This window comes from Ranitomeya imitator, chromosome 4 (assembly GCF_032444005.1).
Source record: "Ranitomeya imitator isolate aRanImi1 chromosome 4, aRanImi1.pri, whole genome shotgun sequence".
In the NCBI taxonomy this organism is placed as follows: Eukaryota; Metazoa; Chordata; class Amphibia; order Anura; family Dendrobatidae; genus Ranitomeya; species Ranitomeya imitator.
This window is the reverse complement of record NC_091285.1, coordinates 457,121,478-457,148,160: the sequence shown is the minus strand read 5'-3', so window position 1 is coordinate 457,148,160 and position 26,683 is coordinate 457,121,478. Positions and strand designations below refer to the sequence as shown.

The following is a 26,683-nucleotide window of genomic DNA, read 5'->3' as shown; positions in this document are numbered from 1 at the left end:
AAAAATACAAAGCTGGGGGCTAAAAAATCATTTTTGTGAAAAAAAAAAAGAATTTTTATTTTCACGGGTCTGCGTTATAAACTGTAGTGAAACACTTAGGGGTTCAAAGTTCTCACAACACATCTAGATAAGTTCCATGGGAGGTCTAGTTTCTAATATGGGGTCACTTGTGGGGGGTTTGTACTGTTTGGGTACATCAGGGGCTCTGCAAATGCAACGTGACTCCTGCAGACCAATCCATCTAAGTCTGCATTCCAAATGGCGCTCCTTCCCTTCCGAGCTCTGCCATGCGCCCAAACAGTGGTTCCCCCCCACATATGGGGTATCAGCGTACTCAGGACAAATTGGACAACAACTTTTGGGGTCCAAATTATTATGTTACCCTTGTGAAAATACAAAACTGGGGGCTAAAAAATTTTTGCGAAAAAAAAATAAATTTATTTTAACGGCTCTGCGTTATAAACTGTAGTGAAACACTTGGGGGTTCAAAGCTCTCAAAACACATCTAGATAAGTTCCTTAGAGGGTCTAGTTTCCAAAATGGTGTCACTTGTGGGGGTTTTTAATGTTTAGGCACATCAGGGGCTCTCCAAACCAACATGGCGTCCCATCTTAATTCCAGTCAATTTTGCATTGAAAAGTCAAATGGCGCTCCTTCCCTTCCGAGCTCTGCTATGCACCCAAAAAGTGGTTTACCCCCACATATGGGGTATCGTCGCACTCAGGACAAATTGCACAACAACTTTTGTGGTCTAATTTCTTCTCTTACCCTTGGGAAAATAAAAAATTGGGGGCGAAAAGATCATTTTTGTGAAAAAATAAGATTTTTTATTTTTACGGCTCTGCATTATAAACTTCTGTGAAGCACTTGTTGGGTCAAAGTGCTCACCACACATCTAGATAAGTTCCTTAAGGGGTCTACTTTTCAAAATGGTGTCACTTGTGAGGGGTTCCAATGTTTAGGCACATCAGGGGCTCTCCAAACGCAACATGGCGTCCCATCTCAATTCCAGTCAATTTTGCATTGAAAAGTCAAATGGCGCTCCTTTCCTTGCGAGCTCTGCAATGCGCCCAAACAGTGGTTTACCCCCACATATGGGGTATCGTCGCACTCAGGACAAATTGCACAACAACTTTTGTGGTCTAATTTCTTCTCTTACCCTTGGGAAAATAAAAAATTGGTGGCGAAAAGATTATTTTTGTGAAAAAATATGATTTTTTATTTTTACGGCTCTGCATTATAAACTTCTGTGAAGCACTTGTTGGGTCAAAGTGCTCACCACACCTCTAGATAAGTTCCTTAAGGGGTCTACTTTCCAAAATGGTGTCACTTGTGGGGATTTCAATGTTTAGGCACATCAGGGGCTCTCCAAACGCAACATGGCATCCCATCTCAATTCCAGTCAATTTTGCATTGAAAAGTAAAATGGCGCTCCTTCCCTTCCGAGCTCTGCCATACGCCCAAACAATGGTTTACACCCATATACGGGGTATCAGCGTACTCAGGACAAATTGGCCAACAATTTTTGAGGTTCAATTTCTTCTCTTACTCTTGGGAAAATAAAAAATTGGGGGCGAAAAGATCATTTTTGTGAAAAAATATGATTTTTTATTTTTACGGCTCTGCATTATAAACTTCTGTGAAGCAATTGGTGGGTCAAAGTGGTCACCACACATCTAGATAAGTTCCTTAGGGTGTCTACTTTCCAAAATGGTGTCACTTGTGGGGGGTTTCAATGTTTAGGCACATCAGTGGCTCTCCAAACGCAACATGGTGTCCCATCTCAATTCCTGTCAATTTTGCATTTAAAAGTCAAATGGCGCTCCTTCCCTTCCGAGCTCTGCCATGCGCCCAAACAGTGGTTTACCCCCACATATGGGGTATCAGCGTACTCAGTACAGATTGTACAACAATGTTTGGGGTCCATTTTATCCTGTTACCCTTGGTAAAATAAAACAAATTGGAGCTGAAATAAATTTTGTGTGAAAAAAAGTTAAATATTCATTTTTATTTAAACATTCCAAAAATTCCTGTGAAACCCCTGAAGGGTTAATAAACTTCTTGAATGTGGTTTTGAGCACCTTGAGGGGTGCAGTTTTTAGAATGGTGTCACACTTGGGCATTTTCTATCATATAGACCCCTCAAAATGACATCAAATGAGATGTGGTCCCTAAAAAAAAATGGTGTTGTAAAAATGAGAAATTGCTGGTCAACTTTGAACCCTTATAACTCCCTAACAAAAAAAAATTTTGGTTCCAAAATTGTGCTGATGTAAAGGAGACATGTGGGAAATGTTACTTATTAAGTATTTTGCGTGACATATCTCTGTGATTTAAGGGCATAAAAATTTAAAGTTGGAAAATTGCGAAATTTTCAAAATTTTCGCCAAATTTCCGTTTTTTTCACAAATAAACGCAAGTTATATCGAATAAATGTTACTACTAAAATGAAGTACAATATGTCACGAGAAAACAATGTCAGAATCGCCAAGATCCGTTGAAGCGTTCCAGAGTTATAACCTCATAAAGGGACAGTGGTCAGAATTGTAAAAATTGGCCCGGTCATTAACGTGCAAACCACCCTCGGGGCTTAAGGGGTTAAGGCAACCTCCAAACAATTAAGCTCTTTGGTCTTCATTTTATTCTAATTCTACTTCTATGCTTCTGCATTTAGGAGAAAAAAAAAATTCTCTTGGATGATAATAACTGCCAACGAGGAGAACCTAATGGCCATCGGGAAAGTTAGACATCAAGGTCACACTTTTATTTCGAAGGTCCCTGAACTGTTCGCCCACTGTTTATTTTCTATTAATAGGATACAATCCTTGTTTTTTTTTTTTGGTTTCTTTAGAAAAAGTACAGGAGATTATACCATCAAAAATTCTGCATAACCCTCTCCTATGTGGTCTCATCTTTGACAAAAGATATCGGGCACTGACACCATGTAATTATCCTATAAATTCATAGGTCGATGTAATCCGAGTGTACCAATATGAATGCTCCCAATGCACCTCCAGGCCGACTTACACATGCCTTTACAGCTGGATTTCTCAATGCTGATACATTGAATTACTACAAAGCAGTTATCATGTTTATTGTTGTTCTACAACCTATGCAGCCATTTCACTGGAGACCGGTGTTTCACAAACTCCAATCCTCAAGGCCCCCAACAGGTCAGGACTTCAGGATCTCCCTAGTATCGTATAGGTGTGAGAGCCTGTGACAATTTCTGGCACCTCGATATTTCCATCACTAAGGAGATCCTGGAACCATGATCTTTGGAGGGGAGTGGGTGAGCAGTGAGGACTATAGCTTGGGAAACACAGCTTTAGATCCTGCCGATCAGCTAATAAATAGTGGAGTAAAGAGGTTCCACAGCAGGAGAGGTGCATATTAGAGGAAATAATATATCTAAAATACAATGTATTAAAGAGAATTTGTCAGCAGGTCTTTGCTATGTGATATGAGAGCAGCATGATGGCGGAGCAAATATACTGATTCCCGTGATTTTACAGTTCATGGGCTGCTTGGTGCAGTTTTGATAAAAATCATTGCTGTCTCTGATGCAGATTTACCAGTTCTCAGAATGCTACGTTCTCTATTATCCCACCCACACCACTAATCTGAAGCTTTCTGTCTGTGCATAGGCAGAAAGCTGCGAATCAGTGGTGGGGGCATGACTACACAGAGCTGGAGGACCACATGGCACAAGACAACTAGTCTTGTAGTGATAATCTCGTGTTGATAAAACAATGATTTTATTGAAATTACAACAAGCAAGCCTAGTAAGTGAAACATCACTGGAATCAAGGTCTCTGCCTCTATTTAATGAGATGGAAAAATGAGGAGGCTCACAAACATTAATGCCTAACAGAGTGTCTACAAGAGAACACCGCCATCTGCTGGGTCAAACATGACATGATGAAAATGAATCCTGAATTAGCAGGAACTGAAGAGCGAAGTGTATGTTCCCTGGTGGAAGAGATTGGAGGAGACACCAGGTCAGATTATAGATGTGTCGAAGTAAGGAATTATAAAAGGCCCACAAAGGCAGAAAAGGGTTCAGCAAGGTTGCCTTAAGAAAGAGTATTAGAATAGAGATGCTTGTATTTGTTGTAAATATTTAGTGCCATGTATGAAAGGGTTTAATTGTCATAACTGTTACTGCTGCTTCTATCCGAAAAAGTGACTTGTGTTTAAATTGTAAAATATTTTATTGAGCTCTAATAATCTGCTAACCTTGTTTAATTTTGTATCCGTATCATTCAAATTGCTGTGTTAGGCAAATAAATAATATTTGGTTAAGTTACTGCTTTGTCCTCATCTGTTGCATCCCAAGCACCAGTCTACACTTACATCATGCTGTTCTCAGATTTCATAGCAAAAACCTGCTGACAAATTCCCTTTAAGAAACCTTATAAGTCACATTGGAGTTATTATTATTATTATTATTATTATTATTATTATGTAAACCTGTGTAACCTGTCTATTGCAATAATGTTTTCCTTTGTGTAGCAAAAGTACATACATACACAAAGTAGATCAATAGTCCACTCAATGTGGTGTCATAGGTTATTTAATAAATGACTAGTATTTGTTCACACGTAGGTAGTTACAGTTATAAGCAGCAGGGAGCATTTTCTATCTTAGGACCAGAAAGTCCTGGATGCTACTCTCTTTTTAGTGGCTTGGATTATTTTTAGTGATATTGTACCGTATGATATTGCCCTTTCATCCAGAATGTGTGGCGATTTACCTGAGGAATAGAAAAATAGGAACATCACACTAGGAAACATGACATCTAACTATAAACTATGAAGCTTAATGTTTTTTTGTGTGTTTTTTCTTTTCCATTGTGCTTTTTTTGCTGTCATTGACATCCTTGAATCAGTGCCTACACAGCTACAAAGATGCACAGTGCCATCTAGTGGGCAGCACTGGCTCTGCTTTTTATTTTGAAGTATGATATAATTACACCCTACCGCTGAATGTCTGCTGAAGAATTAACAAAGAAAGTAATTATACTGAAAAGTACCATGTAGTGTTATCAAAGGGCAACTGCAGCAGGCTCCGGGATCAGGTTTATGCTATTGCTGTGCCTGTTGCACAATTATTACTTACTAGCTGAAGAGCCCGGCATTGCCTGGGCATAGTAAATATCTGTGGTTAGTTATAGCACCTCACTTCTCTTATTTTCCCATCATGCCTCTCATTTTCCCCATCACATCTTTCATTTTCCCTCTCACATCTCTCATTTTCCCCCTCACTCCTCTCATTCCCCCCTAACACTTGTCATTCCGACCTCACATCTGTCATTTTCCGATCACTCCACTATTTTCCCTCACTCCTCTCATTTTGCACTCACACCTTTTCATTTTCACCTCACACCTCTCATTTTCACATCAGTATATACATGTTTGTCATCTCCCTTATATATAGTATACACCTGTATGTCATCTCCTGTATATAGTATATACCTGTATGTCATCTCCCCTGTCTATAGTATATACCTGCTGTGTGTCATCTCCCCTGTATATAGTATATACCTGTAGGTCATCTCCTCCTGTATATAGTATATATCTGTGTGTCATCTCCCCTGTATATAGTATATATCTGTGTCATCTCCTCCTGTATATACCTGTATGTCATCTCCTCCTGTATATAGTATATACCTGTAGGTCATCTGCTCCTGTATATAGTATATACCTGTGAGTCATCTCCTCCTGTATATAGTATATACCTGTATGTCATCTCCTCCTGTATATATATGTACCTGTATGTCATCTCCTCCTGTATATAGTATATGCCTGTAGGTCATCTGCTCCTGTATATAGTATATACCTGTAGGTCATCTCCTCCTGTATATAGTATATACCTGTGTGTCATCTCCTCCTGTATATAGTATATACCTGTATGTCATCTCCTCCTGTATATAGTATATACCTGTAGGTCATCTGCTCCTGTATATAGTATATACCTGTAGGTCATCTCCTCCTGTATATAGTATATACCTGTGTGTCATCTCCTCCTGTATATAGTATATACCTGTATGTCATCTCCTCCTGTATATATTATGTACCTGTATGTCATCTCCTCCTCTATATAGTATATACCTGTGTGTTATCTCCCCTGTGCATAGTATATATCTGTATGTCATTTCCTCCTGTATTAGACCTCGTTCACACGTTATTTGGTCAATATTTTTACCTCAGTATTTGTAAGCTAAATTGGCAGCCTGATAAATCCCCAGCCAACAGGAAGCCCTCTCCCCTGGCAGTATATATTAGCTCACACATACACATAATAGACAGGTCATGTGACTGACAGCTGCTGTATTTCCTATATGGTACATTTGTTGCTCTTGTAGTTTGTCTGCTTATTAATCAGATTTTTAGTTTTGAAGGATAATACCAGACTTGTGTGTGTTTTAGGGCGAGTTTCGTGTGTCAAGTTGTGTGTGTTGAATTGCGTGTGGCGACATGCATGTACCAACTTTTGTGAGATGAGTTTTGTATGGCGACATGCATGTAGCAACTTTTTGTGTGTTGAGTTGCATGTGACAGGTTAGTGTAGCAAGTTGTGTGCAGCAAGTTTTGCCCATGGTGAGTTTTGCACGTGGCGAGTTTTATGTGTGGTGCGTTTTGAGTACGTGCAAGTTTTGTGTGAGGCAACTTTTGCATGTGTTGAAACTTTTGTGCATGTGGCAATTTTTCCGCATGTGCAAGTTTTGTGTGTGGCGAGTTTTCCCATGAGGTGAGTTTTGCACGTGTGGCGAGTTTTGCGTGAGCCTAGTTTTGCATGTGGTGAGTTTTGCGCGTGGTGAGTTTTGAGCGGCGACTTTTGTGTTTCGACTTTTATGTGGCGAGGTTGGTGTATGTGTGGTGAAATGTGTGCTGAGGGTGATATGTGTTCAAGCACGTGGTAATGTGTGGCGCATTTGGTGTGTGTTCATATCCCCGTGTGTGGTGAGTATCCCATGTCGGGGCCCCACCTTAGCAACTGTACGGTATATACTCTTTGGCGCCATCGCTCTCACTCTTTAAGTCCCCCTTGTTCACATCTGGCAGCTGTCAATTTGCCTCCCAACACTTTTCCTTTCACTTTTTCCCCATTATGTAGATAGGGGCAAAATTGTTTAGTGAATTGGAACGCGTGGGGTTAAAATTTCGCCTCACAACATAGCCTATGACACTCTCGGGGTCCAGATGTGTGACTGTGCAAAATTTTGTGGCTGTAGCTGTGACGGTGCAGATGCCAATCCCGGACATACACACATACACACACACACACACACACACACACATTCAGCTTTATATAGTAGATGTAGATCACGCTGTAGAACTTTTTAGTCGACTGTATAGGAGTGAATAGACATTTGTTTCATCCAAATCTATCTGCTGTATAAATTTAGATATTGATCTGTTTTTTCAAGGAATATATAGTTTCCTTATACTTATCAATGTTGGTCCCAATGGTTCATATGCCTAGGAAAAGGCTATTAATGTATATACGGGAGAATTTGAATGAAAGCATTTAGAGTTTATCTGGGACTGAAGCATGGACGGCCTATTCTTATAATGGCTTTCATGCCCAGAACCTTGTTAAATATTCTCACATTGTCGATAAATCTTGCACCATATTTGCCAAAGCATCCATTAAAGTTAGAAACATTTAGCTCATTCTTAGCATCTCCTCTTCCGTTTCTGTAACGTTTCCTTTAGCTTACTATCATTTAAATACCATATTTGAAAAAAACAATTCCAGGATTCCAGATTTGTTCTTCAACCTTGACACTTTGCTGCCATCTAGTGAAAACTAATGGTAATTGCACTTGTGATTTCTAAGATTTACTTGTCATTTCAATGAGCCTATGGTGGCATTTGATAGCATGGAAGATTGGGCTTGGATGTAAGAATTACTCCGAATAAAATCGAACAGATTTCATTTTAAGTCGTAACCAACTTGATCTATATTGCCCCCCGCTCTTCCTAAATGTTAGCTGTTGATATGTAAAATCAATGCTGTAATACACAGTTCAACATGTAGTCTGAAGAGAAAAGTGAAATCTAGATCTATGTCGACAATAGATGTCAGATTTAAAGTGGGTCACTGTTCTCTCCTCCCTCAGTTTATCAAGCAAAGAACTTACACAAATATAAAGCATTTGTCAAAAATGTAATTGAAATCATCGAACATTGTAAAATATCACAGGAATATATATTTACTAAACGGCATTATTCTTCTAAATAATTCTAGAAATTTTCAAAATGGTGAGTAAAATGGGTCTGGTCCTTCTTGTTATGCATCTGGCAAGCTTTTTCAACATTTTTGGTCATTCCCGGAGGTCCACAACTGAAAACTCCAATTTTTTTAACCTTGAAAGGAAAGCACAAAATAAACTTTGTATTATTAATTTAATAATGATCACGATAATTACTAAAATTACTGCTTGTGTTGATTTATTAGTTTAGCTCTGAAAAAGTCAACCAAGACCATTATGGTGACTTTAGCCTCTTTATAACCTTTGATGTAAGTTTACATCATGGTCAAGAAGGATTTCATGACCTAAGACGTACTCTTACGTCATGGCGAGCGTGCAGAGCACAGGAGCAGTGCCCGATAGATTGCTGCCGGGAGCTCATCGTAAGTAATAACCAAGACCCTGCTGTCACTACTAGGAGTAGTGCCTGCACTGCCCCAGCCCCCTAAATGCCACAATCGATATTGTGAGGGCCCAATATTTGCCATTGAAACCCAAAGTCGTCATGATGACTTCTGGGTCTACCATCTACAGTGGCCTTATTAGGCTATGCCAGGCGCATAATCTAACAGTCTTCTGTCAGGATAATACTGACAGGTATTATGCATTACATCAGTGATCAGAGTAATAAAAGTTAAAATCCCAAACAAAGACTAAGTAAAAAAGTAAAAACAAAAAAAAAATTAAAAAATTGTAACAATACTCAAAAAACTAATCAAAAAGTGAAAAATAAAAGAGAAAAAATATTACACCAATAAATACACATATTTATACAAAAACAAAAATAAACAAAAAAGTACACGTTTGGTATTGCCACGTTTGTAACCACCCAAACCATAAAGCTTTCAGACTAGTTACTCCCTTCAATGAACACCATAAATTAAATTAAAAACAAGGCAAAAAGCGATGCTGAACAGAAAGTGGAATAAAATGCGATCAAAAAGTCAAATACAAATAAAAATGGTATTGCTTAAAATGTCTGTTAGGAGTCGAGTTTCCTCTGCTGCACAGGAGGAATCTCGATCCGTGTCTGCTGCGGTCTCCCATTCTGCATCGGCCGCAGTGGGCTCTGCTCAGCGGAGGCGTCGCTCCCAGCGTCTTGCTGGGACTGATTCTGTGCAGAGGGTTACTACTGCCTTTTCTGGCTCTCCTGTTGTACCCTGCACTGATCTGCGGCGAGCAGGCTTCTCTGGGACTAAGTCCTTATTTTCACACACTGAGCATGCCTTGTAAGGGATTCGTGAGTCAGTGCTCTATCCATCTCAAGCTCCTGGCTGCACGTTTTCCAACAGAGCGGGCTAAGGTGGGATTTATTGTCTCTCTCTTGTCGGACAGGGCGTTGGAGTGGGCTACGCCGCTGTGGGAGCGTGGTGATCATGTGGTGCAGAGTGCTCCGTTGTTCCTGAGCACTCTGAAAAAGGTCTTTTTAGGACCTCAAGTCACCCATGACACAGCGCTCCAACTACTGGCTTTAACTCAGGGTGAGTCCTTGGTCAGCCATTTTTCCGTCCGCTTCCGTACTTTAGCTTCCGAGCTGGAGTGGTCGGATAAGGCCCTTATCCCCATATTTTGGAGGGGCCTGGCTGATCACGTTAAGGACGCTCTGGCCACTAGGGAGATTCCTGCCACACTGGAGGAATTAATAACTGTCTCTACTCGTATTGACCTCCGTTTTAACGAGCGGAGGTTAGAGCGAGCCCAGTGTAGGCAGAGGTTTCGGCTGGCTCCCACCTTCGCCAAACCTTTGGAATCTCCAATCCAGGCATCCAAATCACATGAGGCCTTAGAGGTGACACGAGCGGGATCCAAATCTCTGTCCGCCCGTGCACATAAGGTCCGTCATGTTTGCCAGCAGTCAGGACATCTTGCCTCCAAGGGTCCTCAGCGGTCGGGGAAACGTCAGCGTCTAGTGGCAGTTGGAGGAGGTACACTAGACACGGCGACGTTTGCCTCAAAGTTGTCCTTCAAGGGGACAATTACCATAGGCCCATCCACTCTTATGGTCGAGCTATGCGTGGATTCTGGGGCAGAGGGTAACTTTATGTCTTCCGCTTTTGCCCAGCGTCACGCAATACCCTTGGTGATGCTCGCCAAGCCAGTAACCATTCGAGTGGTAAATGGGTCAACATTACCCTCACAGATTACCCACCAAACCATTCCTTTCACGCTTTCTGTGTCTCCATCACATCAGGAGATAATCTCCCTATTAGTCATTCCTGAGGGAATTGATGAGGTCCTGTTGGGGATACCATGGCTTCGCTACCGTTCTCCTCATATTGAGTGGTCCTCTGGGAGAATTTTGGGATGGAGTAAATCCTGCGAGGGTAGATGTCAGAGGGAGTGCGTTCAGGTTGCTACTACACAGGTACCCGCAGATCTTTCCTCTCTCCCCAAGCACTATTGGCCCTATGCAGACGTATTCTCCAAAAGAGCTGCGGAGACCCTTCCGCCTCACCGCCCCTATGACTGTCCTATTGACCTCTTGCCTGGTGCTGAGCCTCCCCGGGGTCGAGTCTATCCGTTATCTCTCCCGGAGACGGAGGCAATGTCTCAGTATATCCAAGAGAATCTGGCAAGAGGATTCATTAGGAAGTCAGTGTCACCGGCAGGGGCTGGGTTCTTCTTCGTACAGAAGAAGACTGGAGACTTACGTCCATGCATAAACTACAGGGGTCTTAAAGCCATCACCGTTAAGAAAAAATACCCATTACCCCTGATATCTGAGCTGTTTGATAGGCTAAGGGGAGCGAGGGTATTTACAAAGTTAGATCTGCGGGGTGCTTACAACCTGATTCGCATCCGTGAGGGGGATGAATGGAAGACGGCTTTTAACACCAGGGATGGGCACTATGAATATCTGGTGATGCCCTTCGGGCTCAGTAATGCCCCAGCCGTTTTCCAAGACTTTGTGAACGACATCTTCCGAGATATGCTCACCACCTCGGTCGTAGTCTATCTGGATGATATTCTCATCTTCTCTCCAGATATTGACTCCCATCGGAGAGATGTTCGCAAAGTCTTCGACCTCTTACGGGCAAACTCCCTCTGCGCCAAGTTGGAGAAGTGTGTGTTTGAGCAGGAGTCCTTGCCATTCCTTGGTTATATCATCTCTGCCCAGGGTTTGGCTATGGATCCTGCCAAGCTACAGGCTGTAATGGACTGGCAGGAACCCCATTCTCTTAAAGCGGTGCAGCGCTTTATGGGGTTCATTAATTACTATCGCCAGTTCATTCCACACTTCTCAACTTTGGTAGCTCCCTTGGTTGCCCTCACCAAAAAGGGAGCAAATCCCAAGTTGTGGTCAGAGGAGGTCTCCAAAGCCTTTCTCTCGATCAAGTCTCATTTAGCTAGCACTCCCATCCTACATCGCCCCGATGTTGATAAACCATTTATCTTGGAGGTGGATGCCTCATCTGTTGGTGCTGGAGCAGTCCTTTTCCAAAAGGATGCTCAAGGTCGGAAGCATCCTTGCTTCTTCTTCTCCAAGACCTTCACACCAGCGGAGAGTAATTATTCCATCGGGGACAGGGAGTTGCTAGCCATGAAGTTGGCTTTTTCAGAGTGGAGACATCTCTTGGAGGGAGCTCGCTTTCCCTTCCAAGTCTTCACTGACCACAAGAACTTGGTATATCTACAAACGGCCCAGCGGCTGAATTCTCGCCAGGCTAGATGGTCCCTGTTCTTCTCCCGGTTCCATTTTACTCTCCATTTTCTCTCCGGGGAGAAGAACGTTCGTGCCGACGCTCTCTCCGTAGTGTCATCTGAGGAGGAGGAGCCTCGGCTTATTGTCCCTTCTGAGAGCCTGAGAACTGTAGCTCCGGTTTCGCTAGAGTCTGTGCCCCCGGGCAAGACTTTCGTGCCAGCTAACTTGCGACCGGAGGTTCTATATTGGGCTCACTCCTCCAGAGTGGGTGGGCATTTTGGGACCAAGAGGACATCTGAGCTTTTGGCGAGAACATACTGGTGGCCGCATATGGCCCAAGATGTCAGGGACTATATTCAGGCGTGTGTTTCCTGCGCCCAGAATCGGTCTCTTCGGCAATGGCCTGCTGGGTTGCTTTACCCTCTACCGGTGGCAGACAGGCCCTGGGAGATGGTCGGGATGGACTTTGTGGTGGGCTTACCCAAGTCGCGTGGCTGCTCCATTATTTGGGTTGTCACCGACCATTTCTCTAAGATGGTGCATTTGGTGCCGCTTCCTCGGTTACCTTCAGCACGGGCCTTGGCGGTGTTGTTCATTAAGCACGTTTTCCGATTGCATGGTATGCCTGATAAGACTGTCAGCGATCGGGGTCCCCAGTTCGCGTCTCGGTTTTGGAGAGAGCTCTGCCGTTTACTCAGCATAGAGTTAAACCTCTCCTCTGCATACCATCCCGAGATGAATGGGTTGGTGGAGAGAACCAACCAGACTCTGGTGACATATTTGCGTCATTTCGTCTCTGCTAGGCAGGACAACTGGGCATCTTTGCTACCTTGGGCGGAATTTGCCTTGAACAACGCCGTAGCCGATTCCACTGGTCAGACTCCTTTTCTCCTTAATTACGGCCAGCATCCGCGTGTCCCTGTGCCCATGCCCGTGTCATCCACCGATTCTAGGGTGGCAGACTGGGCGGTGGAGGCACGTGACATCTGGGACCGCACACAGGATGCCATCCGGGCCTCCAAGGAGAGAATGAGGGTTTCGGCTGATACACACCGGCGCCCCGCTCCGGTCTTTGCTCCTGGCAACTTAGTGTGGCTCTCCGCCCATAACATCAGGCTGCGAGTTGAGTCCACTAAGTTTGCTCCTCGCTACATTGGCCCGTTTAAGGTTCTGGAACAGGTCAACCCTGTGGTCTACCGTTTGGCTATTCCTCCACGCCTTGGTATCACCGATAATTTTCACGTTTCCCTCTTAAAGCCCGTTCGTTTGTCCCGGTTTTCTGAGTCATCTGCTGGGACATCGGGTTCATCCACGGATGAGTTTGAGGTGAATGCTATTGTGGGGTGCAAGGTGGTACGTGGCAAGAAATTTTATCTGGTGGACTGGAAGGGTCATGGCCCAGATTTAGAACCTGGGAGCCTGTAGAGCACATTCGGGCTCCGCTGCTTATTGCAGCTTTTGAGCGTAGTGAGGCTCAAGGAGGGGGGGGCCCTAGGAGGGGGGTAATCTTAGGAGTCGAGTTTCCTCTGCTGCACAGGAGGAATCTCGATCCGTGTCTGCTGCGGTCTCCCATTCTGCATCGGCCGCAGTGGGGTCTGCTCAGCGGAGGCGTCGCTCCCAGCGTCTTGCTTGGACTGATTCTGTGCAGAGGGTTACTACTGCCTTTTCTGGCTCTCCTGTTGTACCCTGCACTGATCTGCGGCGAGCAGGCTTCTCTGGGACTAAGTCCTTATTTTCACACACTGAGCATGCCCAGGGCAAGATCTCCCGTTGGAGATCAAGGGTCACATGCTCAGGTACTGCAGCACATTCCATTGGTCCTCCAGGAAGGTCCTGAAAGGGCAAAACTTTGGTAGCAGCTTCCTGTGCTGCAACTATATAAACTGCGCATGACCGCACAGCCATGCGCTAGTATTGTCTTGATAATATGTGTGTGTGTTGTGAGTGAAAGTCGCTCTTTAAAATACCCTCCCTATTGGATGACTGTTCGCGGAAGGTGTATGTTTGCTATCTAGCGCCCGACTTATCCAACAGCACGTTACACACATAACAGCGTCTAGTTGCTGTGACCGCCTGTACGGCGCCGTGCGCTTCCTCTGCGCTTTCCTTACCCAAGCCTGGGTGGTTAGTGGCGTCCGTCAGTGTGGCACTGCATGCACTCTCGTGCCTTTATATACTATTTTAATAGTTTCCTTACACACCCAGTTGCGGTGTTGTGCCAGCAAGTGGTCTAATCGGATTTCAATCCTGTGTTGGGGTTGTGTTCGCTGACTTCTTGCTCACGCTCTATGTGCGGTACCGCGGTCCTGTGCCTCAACAGGATCACTTCCTTCACGCAGGGTGAAGTTAACCCGTGCGTGTATACTTATAGTACCGCCATATAGTCCGTCTTACTAGCAGCAGGGTTTTTACCTGCACGGTGGACCTCGGACTGCGAACGCACCTAGTTTCATATCATCTATACTTGGTGCGTTCCGCCAGTCCTTAACAATGTCATCTTGTCCTGCAAAATAGCAAGCTGCGATACGGCACCATCAGCAGAAAAATGTAGAAGTTATAGCTCTCAGAATAAAGCGATACAAAAACAATTATTTTTCAAAAAAAATAGTTTTATTGTGTAAGATCTAAAACATAAAAAGATTATATAAGTGTGATATCTCTGTAATCATACTGACACAAAGAATAAAGTTGACTTATCAATTTTACCACACAGAGAACAGCATAAAAAAATCCTGAATTGTTGGTTTTTGCTTATATTGCTGCCCCAAAATAACACTAATAAAAACGTCACCTCGTCCTGCAAAAGGCACGCCATCAAATTACTCTGTTGGAGAAATATCAAAAAACTGTAGCTCTCATAACATGGCTAATGCAAAAACTTTTTTTTTAAAGTGTCTTTAATGTGTGATAACAGTGAAACACAAAAAATCTACCTATTTAAATCTGGTATCTCTGTATTCGCACTAACCCAAAGTATATGCTCGTTTAATCACTTATACCGCACAAAAGACAGCATAAAGTAATAAAATCAATTCTTCACCAGCTGTTGATTTGCTCATTCTGCCTCCCAAATATTGCAGTAAGGCTCAGCTCACATTTATCCTGCACTCTTCACTGAGCGATTACACCAAGGGTTCAATGTTCAATGTGGCAAAAACTATGGTACCTTTAATTTAATATTTTGTTGCACACCCTTTTGAAGCAATCATTACAAGCAAACAATTTCTGTAACTCTCAATAAGACTTCTTTCCCTGTCTACAGGTATTTTGGTCCAGTCAAAGTGAGCAATCTGATGCAGTTGTCTCATGTTTGCAGGGTGTCTTCTCCAGGCTGCATGTTTTTGCACCTTCCACAGATCTTCTATAGGATTTAGATCAGGGCTCCTTGAAAGTCACTTCAAAATAGTTGAATCCTTTGCGCTGAGTCATTACCCTGTTAGAGGACCCATGACTAATGGTTACAACCAAGATTTTTACACTGGCCAACACATTTCACTCCAGAATGCCCTGCTAGGCATGAGATTTCATTGCACCCAACACAAATTAAAGACACCCTGTCTTATGCAATAAAGCAGCCCAAAAACAAACAAGCCTCCACCATGTTTCACAGTAGGTACAAAGTTCTTTTCTTTGTATGCTTCACTTTCAAATTTGTGACCACAATGCTGATGTGACTTTCCAAAAAGCTCCAGTTTTGTCTCATATGTCTAATGGACAATTAACACAGAAGCTTTGTGACTTCAATAAGCATTTTAGGCAATTTTCAGTCTCATTATTTTATGGTTTGCTTTCATCAGTGGTTTCTTTCTAAGTTGTTTCCATGAAGACAATTTTGGCCAAGACAGCAACAGATGGTGTGATCAGACAATGATATATGTTGACTTTGGAGTTTACATCTAATATATTTGAAAGATGGTCTGGGCTCTTTGCTTACCATTCATATTATCTATCACTTCAATTTGTCAGGAAAGATATACAGTGGGGCAAAAAAGTATTTAGTCAGTCAGCAATAGTGCAAGTTCCACCACTTAAAAAGATGAGAGGCGTCTGTAATTTACATCATAGGTAGAGCTCAACTATGGGAGACAAACTGAGAAAAAAAAATCCAGAAAATCACATTGTCTGTTTTTTTATCATTTTTTTTGCATATTATGGTGGAAAACAAGTATTTGGTCAGAAACAAACAATCAAGATTTCTGGCTCTCACAGACCTGTAACTTCTTCTTTAAGAGTCTCCTCTTTCCTCCACTCATTACCTGTAGTAATGGCACCTGTTTAAACTTGTTATCAGTATAAAAAGACACCTGTGCACACCCTCAAACAGTCTGACTCCAAACTCCACTATGGTGAAGACCAAAGAGCCGTCAAAGGACACCAGAAACAAAATTGTAGCCCTGCACCAGGCTGGGAAGACTGAATCTGCAATAGCCAACCAGCTTGGAGTGAAGAAATCAACAGTGGGAGCAATAATTAGAAAATGGAAGACATACAAGACCACTGATAATCTCCCTCGATCTGGGGCTCCACGCAAAATCCCACCCCGTGGGGTCAGAATGATCACAAGAACGGTGAGCAAAAATCCCAGAACCACGCGGGGGGACCTAGTGAATGAACTGCAGAGACCTGGGACCAATGTAACAAGGCCTACCATAAGTAACACACTACGCCACCATGGACTCAGATCTTGCAGTGCCAGACGTGTCCCACTGCTTAAGCCAGTACATGTCCGGGCCCGTCTGAAGTTTGCTAGAGAGCATTTGGATGATCCAGAGGAGTTTTGGGAGAATGTCCTATGGTCTGATGAAACCAAACTGGAACTGTTTGGTAGAAACACAACTTGTCGTGTTTGGAGGAAAAAGAATACTGAGTTGCATCCATCAAACACCATACCTACTGTAAAGCATGGTGGTGGAAACATCATGCTTTGGGGCTGTTTCTCTGCAAAGGGGCCAGGACGACTGATCCGGGTACATGAAAGAATGAATGGGGCCATGTATCGTGAGATTTTGAGTGCAAACCTCCTTCCATCAGCAAGGGCATTGAAGATGAAACGTGACTGGGTCTTTCAACATGACAATGATCCAAAGCACACTGCCAGGGCAACGAAGGAGTGGCTTCGTAAGAAGCATTTCAAGGTCCTGGAGTGGCCTAGCCAGTCTTCAGATCAAAACCCTATAGAAAACCTTTGGAGGGAGTTGAAAGTCCGTGTTGCCAAGCGAAAAGCCAAAAACATCACTGCTCTAGAGGAGATCTGCATGGAGGAATGGGCCAACATACCAACAACAGTGTGTGGCAACCTTGTGAAGACTTACAGAAAACGTTTGACCTCTGTCATTGCCAACAAAGGATATATTACAAAGTATTGAGATGAAATTTTGTTTCTGACCAAATACTTATTTTCCACCATAATATGCAAATAAAATGTTAAAAAAACAGACAATGTGATTTTCTGGATTTTTTTTTCTCAGTTTGTCTCCCATAGTCGAGGTCTACCTATGATGTAAATTACAGACGCCTCTCATCTTTTTAAGTGGTGGAACTTGCACTATTGCTGACTGACTAAATACTTTTTTGCCCCACTGTATATCTTGGTACCGTGTTAGCCAGTAGATAGAAAAATATTTAGAATTGAGAGTCCTCAGTGGGTGATACCTTTTAATGGCCAACTGAAAAGATGGTAACAAATTGCAAGCTTTCGAGACTACACCTACAGTCCTTATCTAAGTCCAATATTTATGGACATAACTGTTTATCACTCATGGCATGTCACCTGTCTTATCCATGTTTTTTTTTTTCTATGCCATGTTGTGCATAAATATGGGATTCTTCAGAATTTCTTTTAGTCTTTGCCTGATGAAGAGACCTGTGTAATCTCGAAAGCTTGCAATTTGTTACCATCTTTTCAGTTAGCCATTAAAAGGTATCAGCCACTGAGGACTCTCAATTCTAAATATTTTCAATTTGTCAGCAGTTTTTCTTTTGTAGCTACTAGTGTTGAGCGATACCGTCCGATACTTGAAAGTATCGGTATCGGATAGTATCGGTCGATACCCGAAAAGTATCGGATATCGCCGATACCGATACCCGATACCAATACAAGTCAATGGGACACCAAGTATCGGAAGGTATCCTGATGGTTCCCAGGGTCTGAAGGAGAGGAAACTCTCCTTCAGGCCCTGGGATCCATATTAATGTGTAAAATAAAGAATTAAAATAAAAAATATTGATATAATTACCTCTCCGGAGGCCCCTGGACATCACCGCTGGTAACCGGCAGCCTTCTTTGTTTAAAATGAGCGCGTTTAGGACCTGAGAATGACGTCGCGGCTTCTGATTGGTCGCGTGCCGCTCATGTGACCGCCACGCGACCAATCAGAAGCCGCGACATCATTCCTCAGGTCCTAAATTCCTAGAATGAGGAGTTTAGGACCTGAGGAATGACGTCGCGGCTTCTGATTGGTCGCGTGCCGCTCATGTGACCGCCACGCGACCAATCAGAAGCCGCGACGTCATTCCTCAGGTCCTAAATTCCTAGAATGAGGAGTTTAGGGCCTGAGAATGACGTCGCGGCTTCTGATTGGTCGCGTGGCGGTCACATGAGCGGCAAGCGACCAATCAGAAGCCGTGACGTCATGGGAGTCCCTAAACGCACTCATTTTAAACAAAGATGGCTGCCGGTTACCAGCGGTGATGTCCAGGGGCCTCCGGAGAGGTAAGTATATCAATATTTTTTATTTTAATTCTTTATTTTACACATTACTATGGATCCGATACCGATACCCGATACCACAAAAGTATCGGAACTCGGTATCGGAATTCCGATACCGCAAGTATCGGCCGATACCCGATACTTGCGGTATCGGAATGCTCAACACTAGTAGCTACATAAATGGAGGTAAGCTAGAGTCCCATAAACCGATGAATAATATATGCAACTGTAGTAACAAGAATATCATGCTGTTTGGACATGGTCTTACAGCCTTTACTTTTTATGTGTTTGTCAATCATTTTCTTTCTAATCTCCTGAGACAACTTTTCTCAGGTTTATTTGGTCCATGTTCAGTATGGTACACACCATGATACCAAACAGCACTGTGACTACTTTGCATCCTTTGAATAGGGAGACTGATAGATTACAAATTTGTAGAAACCTGTGATGCTAATTGCCAAACACACCTTAATGTCCCTAGGGTTAAATTATTTTTAATCTTTTCTAAGATTTCCTATAATTTTTAGCCAGATAATTTTCAATAGTTTTTTTTACATTTTCAATTGAACCACAATTCAAAAGCAATGTCTGATTTTCATTAGTTGATATTCAATAAATTTAAACCTAATTTTGTTTTAGTAAGGTTCAAGTTATTTCATTTACTAAGGCAGGTTTTTTTTATTTAATAGAAGGGTAGCAACAATGGTGTCCACGTGTGTGTAACCTGATGTTTTTATGCAAGGAGACAGCTGAGGGATACACTAGCCAGTGTAGAAAAACTATGTTGGCACAGGAAGTGAGTACAGGATTTTTCTTACACAGGGACATAAACACCTTATAAAGTATGAGTAAATCCTGATCCTCTAAGAAAACCCAAATAAGGTCAAGAACATATCTTAAAACTGTGATTATCTGATCAGAGCTTTTTGTTTCTATATTAATATAACTCCAGCTGGTTCACTGCTCAGAAATTAAACCAGTGAATTAATTAAAACAGTTAAGTATATGCAACAGTTATTAGCTGTCCTTTATTCAGCACATTAGCAAAAAAAATGCTCAGCAATTCTTTATGACCATAATATATTTTATGAAATTACTGGATATTGAGATAAAACAATAATTAGCTATTGTGTTATATTACTTTGATTTTAATATCGCTTATACAATTGCGTCAGTGTTGAAAAGCGAAGAGAGTTAATGGCACTAGAGATGACTAAACAGAAATTAATTTGATCCATTTGACTTTCATCCAAATTAATAAAAACACTAAATCACTCACCTCTGGGTGAACTTCCTGCAGAGAGGTGAAAAACAGCTCAAACTGTGGCCTTCCAAAATGAGTGATAGATCGTAAACCTGTGAATAAGCTGCGGTTCAGAACTTTCTGGAAGTGTCTTTCACAAATATACTAAAATAGAAAAGAAAGATTATTTATCAAGTTTTGGTCTATTTTTTCCCACATTCACATTATCAAGTACTAAAACAAATATGTAATAGTTCTTCATCTGCTCAATACTTCAGTGTATTTAGTCATAGTCCAGGGGTTCAGAAGCTGTTCACACCAAATAGCTGTGAAGGGAAGAAATGTTGTTTCTTTGATGAAGGAATGAGTGTGCGCTTCACCTTAAGTGGTATTAAGGATTTTTCTCACAGACACTCCCGTCCATATGTACAATTAGGACATACAGTGACAGGCAAAAGTTTTGGCACCCCCTGGTCAAAATTACTGTTATTACGAACAGTTAAGCAAATTGAAGATGAAATGATCTTTAAAATGTCTAAAGCTAAAGCTTTTAGACAAATGCGTTTTATATATATATATATATATATATATATATATATATATATATATATATACTAGATGGCGGCCCGATTCTAACGCATTGGGTATTCTAGAATATGCATGTCCACGTAATATATTGCCCAGCCACGTAGTATATTGCCCAGCCATGTAGTATGCTCCATGCAGTTATGGCCCTATAGATGCCCCATATAATGCTCCGTGCAGTTATGGCCCCATAGATGCTCCATATAATGGTCCATGCAGTTATGGCCCCATAGATGCTCCATATAATGCTCCAAGCAGTTATGGCCCCATAGATGTCCCATATAATGCTCCATGCAGTTCATTATGGCCCCATAGATGCCCCATATAATGCTCCATGCAGTTATGGCCCCATAGATGTCCCATATAATGCTCCATGCAGTTCAATATGGCCCCATTGATGCCCCATATAATGCTCCATGCAGTTATGGCCCCACAGATGTCCCATATAATGCTCCATGCAGTTCATTATGGCCCCATAGATGCCCCATATAATGCTCCATGCAGTTATGGCCCCATAGATGTCCCATATAATGCTCCATGCAGTTAAGGTCCCATAGATGTCGCATATAATACTCCAGGCAGTTATGGCCCCATAGATGCCCCATATAATGCTCCATGCAGTTATGGCCCCATAGATGCCCCATATAATGCTCCATGCAGTTATGGCCCCATAGACGCTCCATATAATGCTCCATGCAGTTCTTTATGGCCCCATAGACGCCCCATATAGCATTGTGCCACATGTAATGCTGCTGCTGCAATAAAAAAAAATCACATACTCACCTCTTGTCACTGCTCCTCAGCGTCCCGTCTTTCTGCACTGACTGTTCAGGCAGAGGGTGGCACGCACACTAATACGTCATCGCGCCCTCTGACCTGCACAGTCACTGCAAGAGGACGGGAAGACGGAGCGGCACCCGGCGGATGGAGCGCGGACAGGTGAATATGAATACTCACCTGCTCCTAGCGCTCCTGACGCTTTCCCTGCCTGTCCCATGGTACAGCAGCTTCTTCACGCCTGCATGAGAAGTACCTGCCATGACATAGCGGTCACATGACCGTGACGTCACGGCAGGTCCTTCTCGCGCAGGCTGTAATAATATCCCCAATCCTACCCCATGTGTCTCATTCATTACCTCATGTGTCCCCATCCTGCTCCCATATGTCCTCCCATCATGGCCTCATGTGTTTCTATTTTGCTCCATATGTCCTCCCATCCTGGCCCAATATATGTCCTCTCATCCTGACCCCATATATGTCCTCCCATCCTGGCCCCATATGTCCTCCAATTCTGGCCCAATATGTCCCCATCCTGCCCCATCACATGTCTCCATTTATCCCCTCCATATGTCTCCATCTTGCCCCCTGATATGTCTCCATCCTACCCACTCCATATGTCTCCATCCTACCCTCTTACATGTCACCATCCTGCCCCCTCATATGTCTCCATCCTGCCCCCATATGTCTCCATCATGCCCCCTCATATTGTGGATTTAAGTTTAAAAAGTAACGAAAAGTTGCTCCTTACCTGGTCATGGCCCAGTGTTGTTCTCTTCCAGAATCATTTGAGGTGCGGATGCTCCAATACGTGACAGTGATGTCATACACTGGTGACGTATTCGCCAATTTCAGCTTCAGCTGCTGGCCTCTGATTGGCTGGCGGCTCCTATTGCAGTGCAGGAAGCAAGTCCTGCACTGCCATAGATTGCAACTGATTGTGCGTCCGAGGGCGCACTTTCAAATACTGAGCGAATGGACAAATCCTGACCTTGGGGCCTGGTTAGAAGGGAGGCACAGAGCAGGCCCCCTCCTCACTGGGCCCCATACGACAGTATGAGCAGTAATTCCTCGATGACGACCCTGGGCATAGGGGTGCATTTGATGGCTATACGGAAGAATGGATTCAATGCACTACCTAGATTAATACGATTAATCCCCAATCCCCACAGTTTTAAGTTGCCCTAAAAACTCATTTGTTCATATTGGCCTACCGCCTCAATGCATTAACCTAACTATCCCTGTGTGGCCCATTAAAAAAAAAAAATTATTGGGTTCCTCGCATCATGTTCTCATACACTTTATGCAGTTAATAGCCCTCTGTGTCTATACTGCTACATACTTAGGCAGTTAACTGGTTCATGTAGCTTTACATGAACATCTGAGCCTTACACTATGGCTGGTCCGACTAACTAAAGCAATTGTTACCATCCACCTCTCGTGTCTCCCCTTTTCCTCATAGTTTGTAAGCTTGCGAGCAGGGCCCTCATTCCTCTCGGTATCTATTTTGAACTGTGATTTCTGTTATGCTGTAATGTCTATTGTCTGTACAAGTCCCCTCTATAATTTGTAAAGCGCTGCAGAATATGTTGGCGCTATATAAATAAAAATATTATTATTCAATGAAATTTCAGCAAATTCTTGATTTGTAAATAAATTGAAAAGAAGATGGCTTCTACAAATGGATAATGATCCTAAATACACATCAAAATCCACATTAAACCATCTCAAAATATGCAAGCTGAAGGTTTTTCCAATGGTCCTCATAGTCCCCAGATCGAAACATCATTGAAAATCTGCGACTAGACCTCAAAATAGCAGTGCATGCAGAGTGACCCAGGAATCTCACAGAACTTGAAGAATTTTCAAAGGAGAATGGATTAATATCCCTCAAACAAGAATTGAAAGACTCTTAGCTGGCTACGAAAAGCATTTACAAGAAGTGATACTTGCAAAAAGTCGGTGCTATCATCAGACATGACCATGTCTGATAGTAGATTCAGCAGCAAGAGCGACAGATCTGTCTGATCTGTTATTCCTTTCAATTAATCTACTGCAGTGTGCAGTTTGTCTCTTAGATAAATTAGCTTCATCAGAACCTGTTGCTGCTTCGCTTAGGCAGTGATACAGTGTTAGGGTTGGCGGAAGGCATATATATATACAGTATATATATATACAGTGGGGCAAAAAAGTATTTAGTCAGTCACCAATAGTGCAAGTTCCACCACTTAAAAAGATGAGAGGCGTCTGTAATTTACATCATAGGTAGACCTCAACTATGGGAGACAAACTGAGAAAAAAAATCCAGAAAATCACATTGTCTGTTTTTTTATCATTTTTTTTGCATATTATGGTGGAAAATAAGTATTTGGTCAGAAACAAACAATCAAGATTTCTGGCTCTCACAGACCTGTAACTTCTTCTTTAAGAGTCTCCTCTTTCCTCCACTCATTACCTGTAGTAATGGCACCTGTTTAAACTTGTTATCAGTATAAAAAGACACCTGTGCACACCCTCAAACAGTCTGACTCCAAACTCCACTATGGTGAAGACCAAAGAGCTGTCAAAGGACACCAGAAACAAAATTTTAGCCCTGCACCAGGCTGGGAAGACTGAATCTGCAATAGCCAACCAGCTTGGAGTGAAGAAATCAACAGTGGGAGCAATAATTAGAAAATGGAAGACATACAAGACCACTGATAATCTCCCTCGATCTGGGGCTCCACGCAAAATCCCACCCCGTGGGGTCAGAATGATCACAAGAACGGTGAGCAAAAATCCCAGAACCATGCGGGGGGACCTAGTGAATGAACTGCAGAGAGCTGGGACCAATGTAACAAGGCCTACCATAAGTAACACACTACGCCACCATGGACTCAGATCCTGCAGTGCCAGACGTGTCCCACTGCTTAAGCCAGTACATGTCCGGGCCCGTCTGAAGTTTGCTAGAGAGCATTTGGATGATCCAGAGGAGTTTTGGGAGAATGTCCTATGGTCTGATGAAACCAAACTGAAACTGTTTGGTAGAAACACAACTTGTCATGTTTGGAGGAAAAAGAATACTGAGTTGCATCCATCAAACACCATACCTACTGTAAAGCATGGTGGTGGAAACATCATGCTTTGGGGCTGTTTCTCTGCAAAGGGGCCAGGACGACTGATCTGGGTACATGAAAGAATGAATGGGGCCATGTATCGTGAGATTTTGAGTGCAAACCTCCTTCCATCAGCAAGGGCATTGAAGATGAAACGTGGCTGGGTCTTTCAACATGACAATGATCCAAAGCACACCGCCAGGGCAACGAAGGAGTGGCTTCGTAAGAAGCATTTCAAGGTCCTGGAGTGGCCTAGCCAGTCTCCAGATCTCAACCCTATAGAAAACCTTTGGAGAGAGTTGAAAGTCCATGTTGCCAAGCGAAAAGCCAAAAACATCACTGCTCTAGAGGAGATCTGCATGGAGGAATGGGCCAACATACCAACAACAGTGTGTGGCAACCTTGTGAAGACTTACAGAAAATGTTTGACCTCTGTCATTGCCAACAAAGGATATATTACAAAGTATTGAAATGAAATTTTGTTTCTGACCAAATACTTATTTTCCACCATAATATGTGAATAAAATGTTAAAAAAACAGACAATGTGATTTTCTGGATTTTTTTTTTCTCAGTTTGTCTCCCATAGTTGAGGTCTACCTATGATGAAAATTACAGACGCCTCTCATCTTTTTAAGTGGTGGAACTTGCACTATTGCTGACTGACTAAATACTTTTTTGCCCCACTGTATATGTATTAATAGGTGCGTTCACAACCCGGAGTCCACCGTGCAGGAGAGGAACCTGCTGCTGGCAAATGGCAGCGCTATATGGCGGTATAAGCGAACTCTGTTAACTCCACAGATTCGCTAGAAACAAGATGCTGTGCCCTGTTAACCTCACAGAGGTACACAGCTACCAAACAGAGCAAAACTGTGGACATGCAGTCAGAGAAACAGGCAAACAACTCCTCACCGGAGGTGCCGGTATTCTAGGGGCTTATTGCAGCCAATCCCTAACCACATCCAGACATGACCACACTGGCGCTGAGCTCATAGACTTTGGTTTGATACTAGCGCATGGCCGTGTGGCCATGCAAACCTTTTATAGCTATAGCAGACAAGGACCTTCCAAGTGGTCCAATAGGAGCGGCTACAGGGCCTGAGCATGTGACCCCCGACCTCCAATGAGAGGTCCTCCCGTGGGCATGCTCAGTGTGTGCAAAGCAGGACTTAGTCCCAGAAAAGCCTGCACACCGCTGACCAGTGCTGGCTACAAAAGGAGAACCTGGAAAGGCAGCAGTAACCCTTTGCACAGTATCAGGCTGCGGGAGACGCTGGGATTGACGTCTCCGCTGAGCAAGCTCCACTGCGGCTGAAGCAGAATGGGAGACCACAGCAGACATGGCTCGAGATTCCCCCTGTGCAGCGGCGGGAACTCGACTCCTAACATACAGAGCCTCCATCTTCTGGCTAAGGTGGACCACGTACTCAGATATAACACATCAGAGATGGAGGATTAAGAGTAGCAGGAGGTGGTGTAGGAACTGGTGTAGGAGGTGAAAGAAACACTGATTGAAGTAGAGCCAGCAATCCTCTGCATTGGTAGCACATGTGCCATGCCAGGGTGAGACTCAGCCCTGGCCTCTACGATGTTCACCCAATGTGCTTCTTCACATGTCGGTTGTTAAGTGGACAATCCCAGTAAGTGCATTGTTAAGGGCCTGGGTGATGTTCTTGGAAACGTGCTTGTACAAGGCTGGGACACAACACCGGGAGAAATAGTGACAGCTGGGGGCCGAGTACTGAGGAAAGCTGTGGTCATGAGTCAGCAGAAATCCTCCATATCAACAAGCCTAAAAGGTAAAATTTCCATGGCAAGCAGCCTGGAAATGTGCCTGTTTAGTGTTTGGGCCTGTGGGTGGGTGGCTGGGAGCTTTCTTTTTCATTACAAGGCCTAGGGTAGGGAATGCTGTTAAGGGACAAGGATTTGAAAGTGCATGATGATTGTGCCTCTGAATGTGCAAGGGCAGGTACAAGCTGGGATACATCTATGCTAGTGTAATGGACATGTGACTGGCAAGCAGCTAGCACAGGGGAAGAGGCAGTGTTGTCACCCGCTGGCACCAATTGTGGACCCAGGCATTAGGCCCAAAAAGTCGTGTGCTTAAATGACATGTGCCTAATCATGCTGGTGGTGGTTAAACTCTTAGTGGTCAGGCCACTGCTGATCTTGGCACGGTACAGGTTGAAAATGACCATTTGTTTTGTCTCAGAGCTCTCTTTGAAAAAGTCCCAGACTGACACCTAACTCTTTTGGTGGAGAAACTGACAGAGAAACGGAGCTATGCAGAACAGTTTCCAGCCTTTCCCCTCTGGTCACTCCACTGTCTCTTCCTGCCTGTTTCAGGGCTGCCGATCCCTCCCCATCAGC

General features: G+C 43.3%; 1 protein-coding gene across 3 annotated transcripts in view; it reads right to left on the bottom strand.

The window, feature by feature from the left end:
• Nucleotides 1-8,012: 8,012 nt before the first annotated feature.
• Nucleotides 8,013-26,683, bottom strand: part of DUOX1 (dual oxidase 1) — a 280,203-nt gene continuing 261,532 nt past the window's right edge. For 2 of the 3 annotated variants that reach the window (XM_069765805.1, XM_069765807.1), the window contains 2 exons: nucleotides 19,892-20,020; nucleotides 8,013-8,375 (listed from right to left, as the gene is read on the bottom strand). In XM_069765805.1, the coding sequence (XP_069621906.1) occupies nucleotides 8,253-8,375; nucleotides 19,892-20,020 (252 nt within the window). In that variant the 3' untranslated portion in view covers nucleotides 8,013-8,252. The remainder of the gene's footprint in view (nucleotides 8,376-19,891; nucleotides 20,021-26,683) is intronic. The other variant, XM_069765808.1, reaches the window with a different exon arrangement.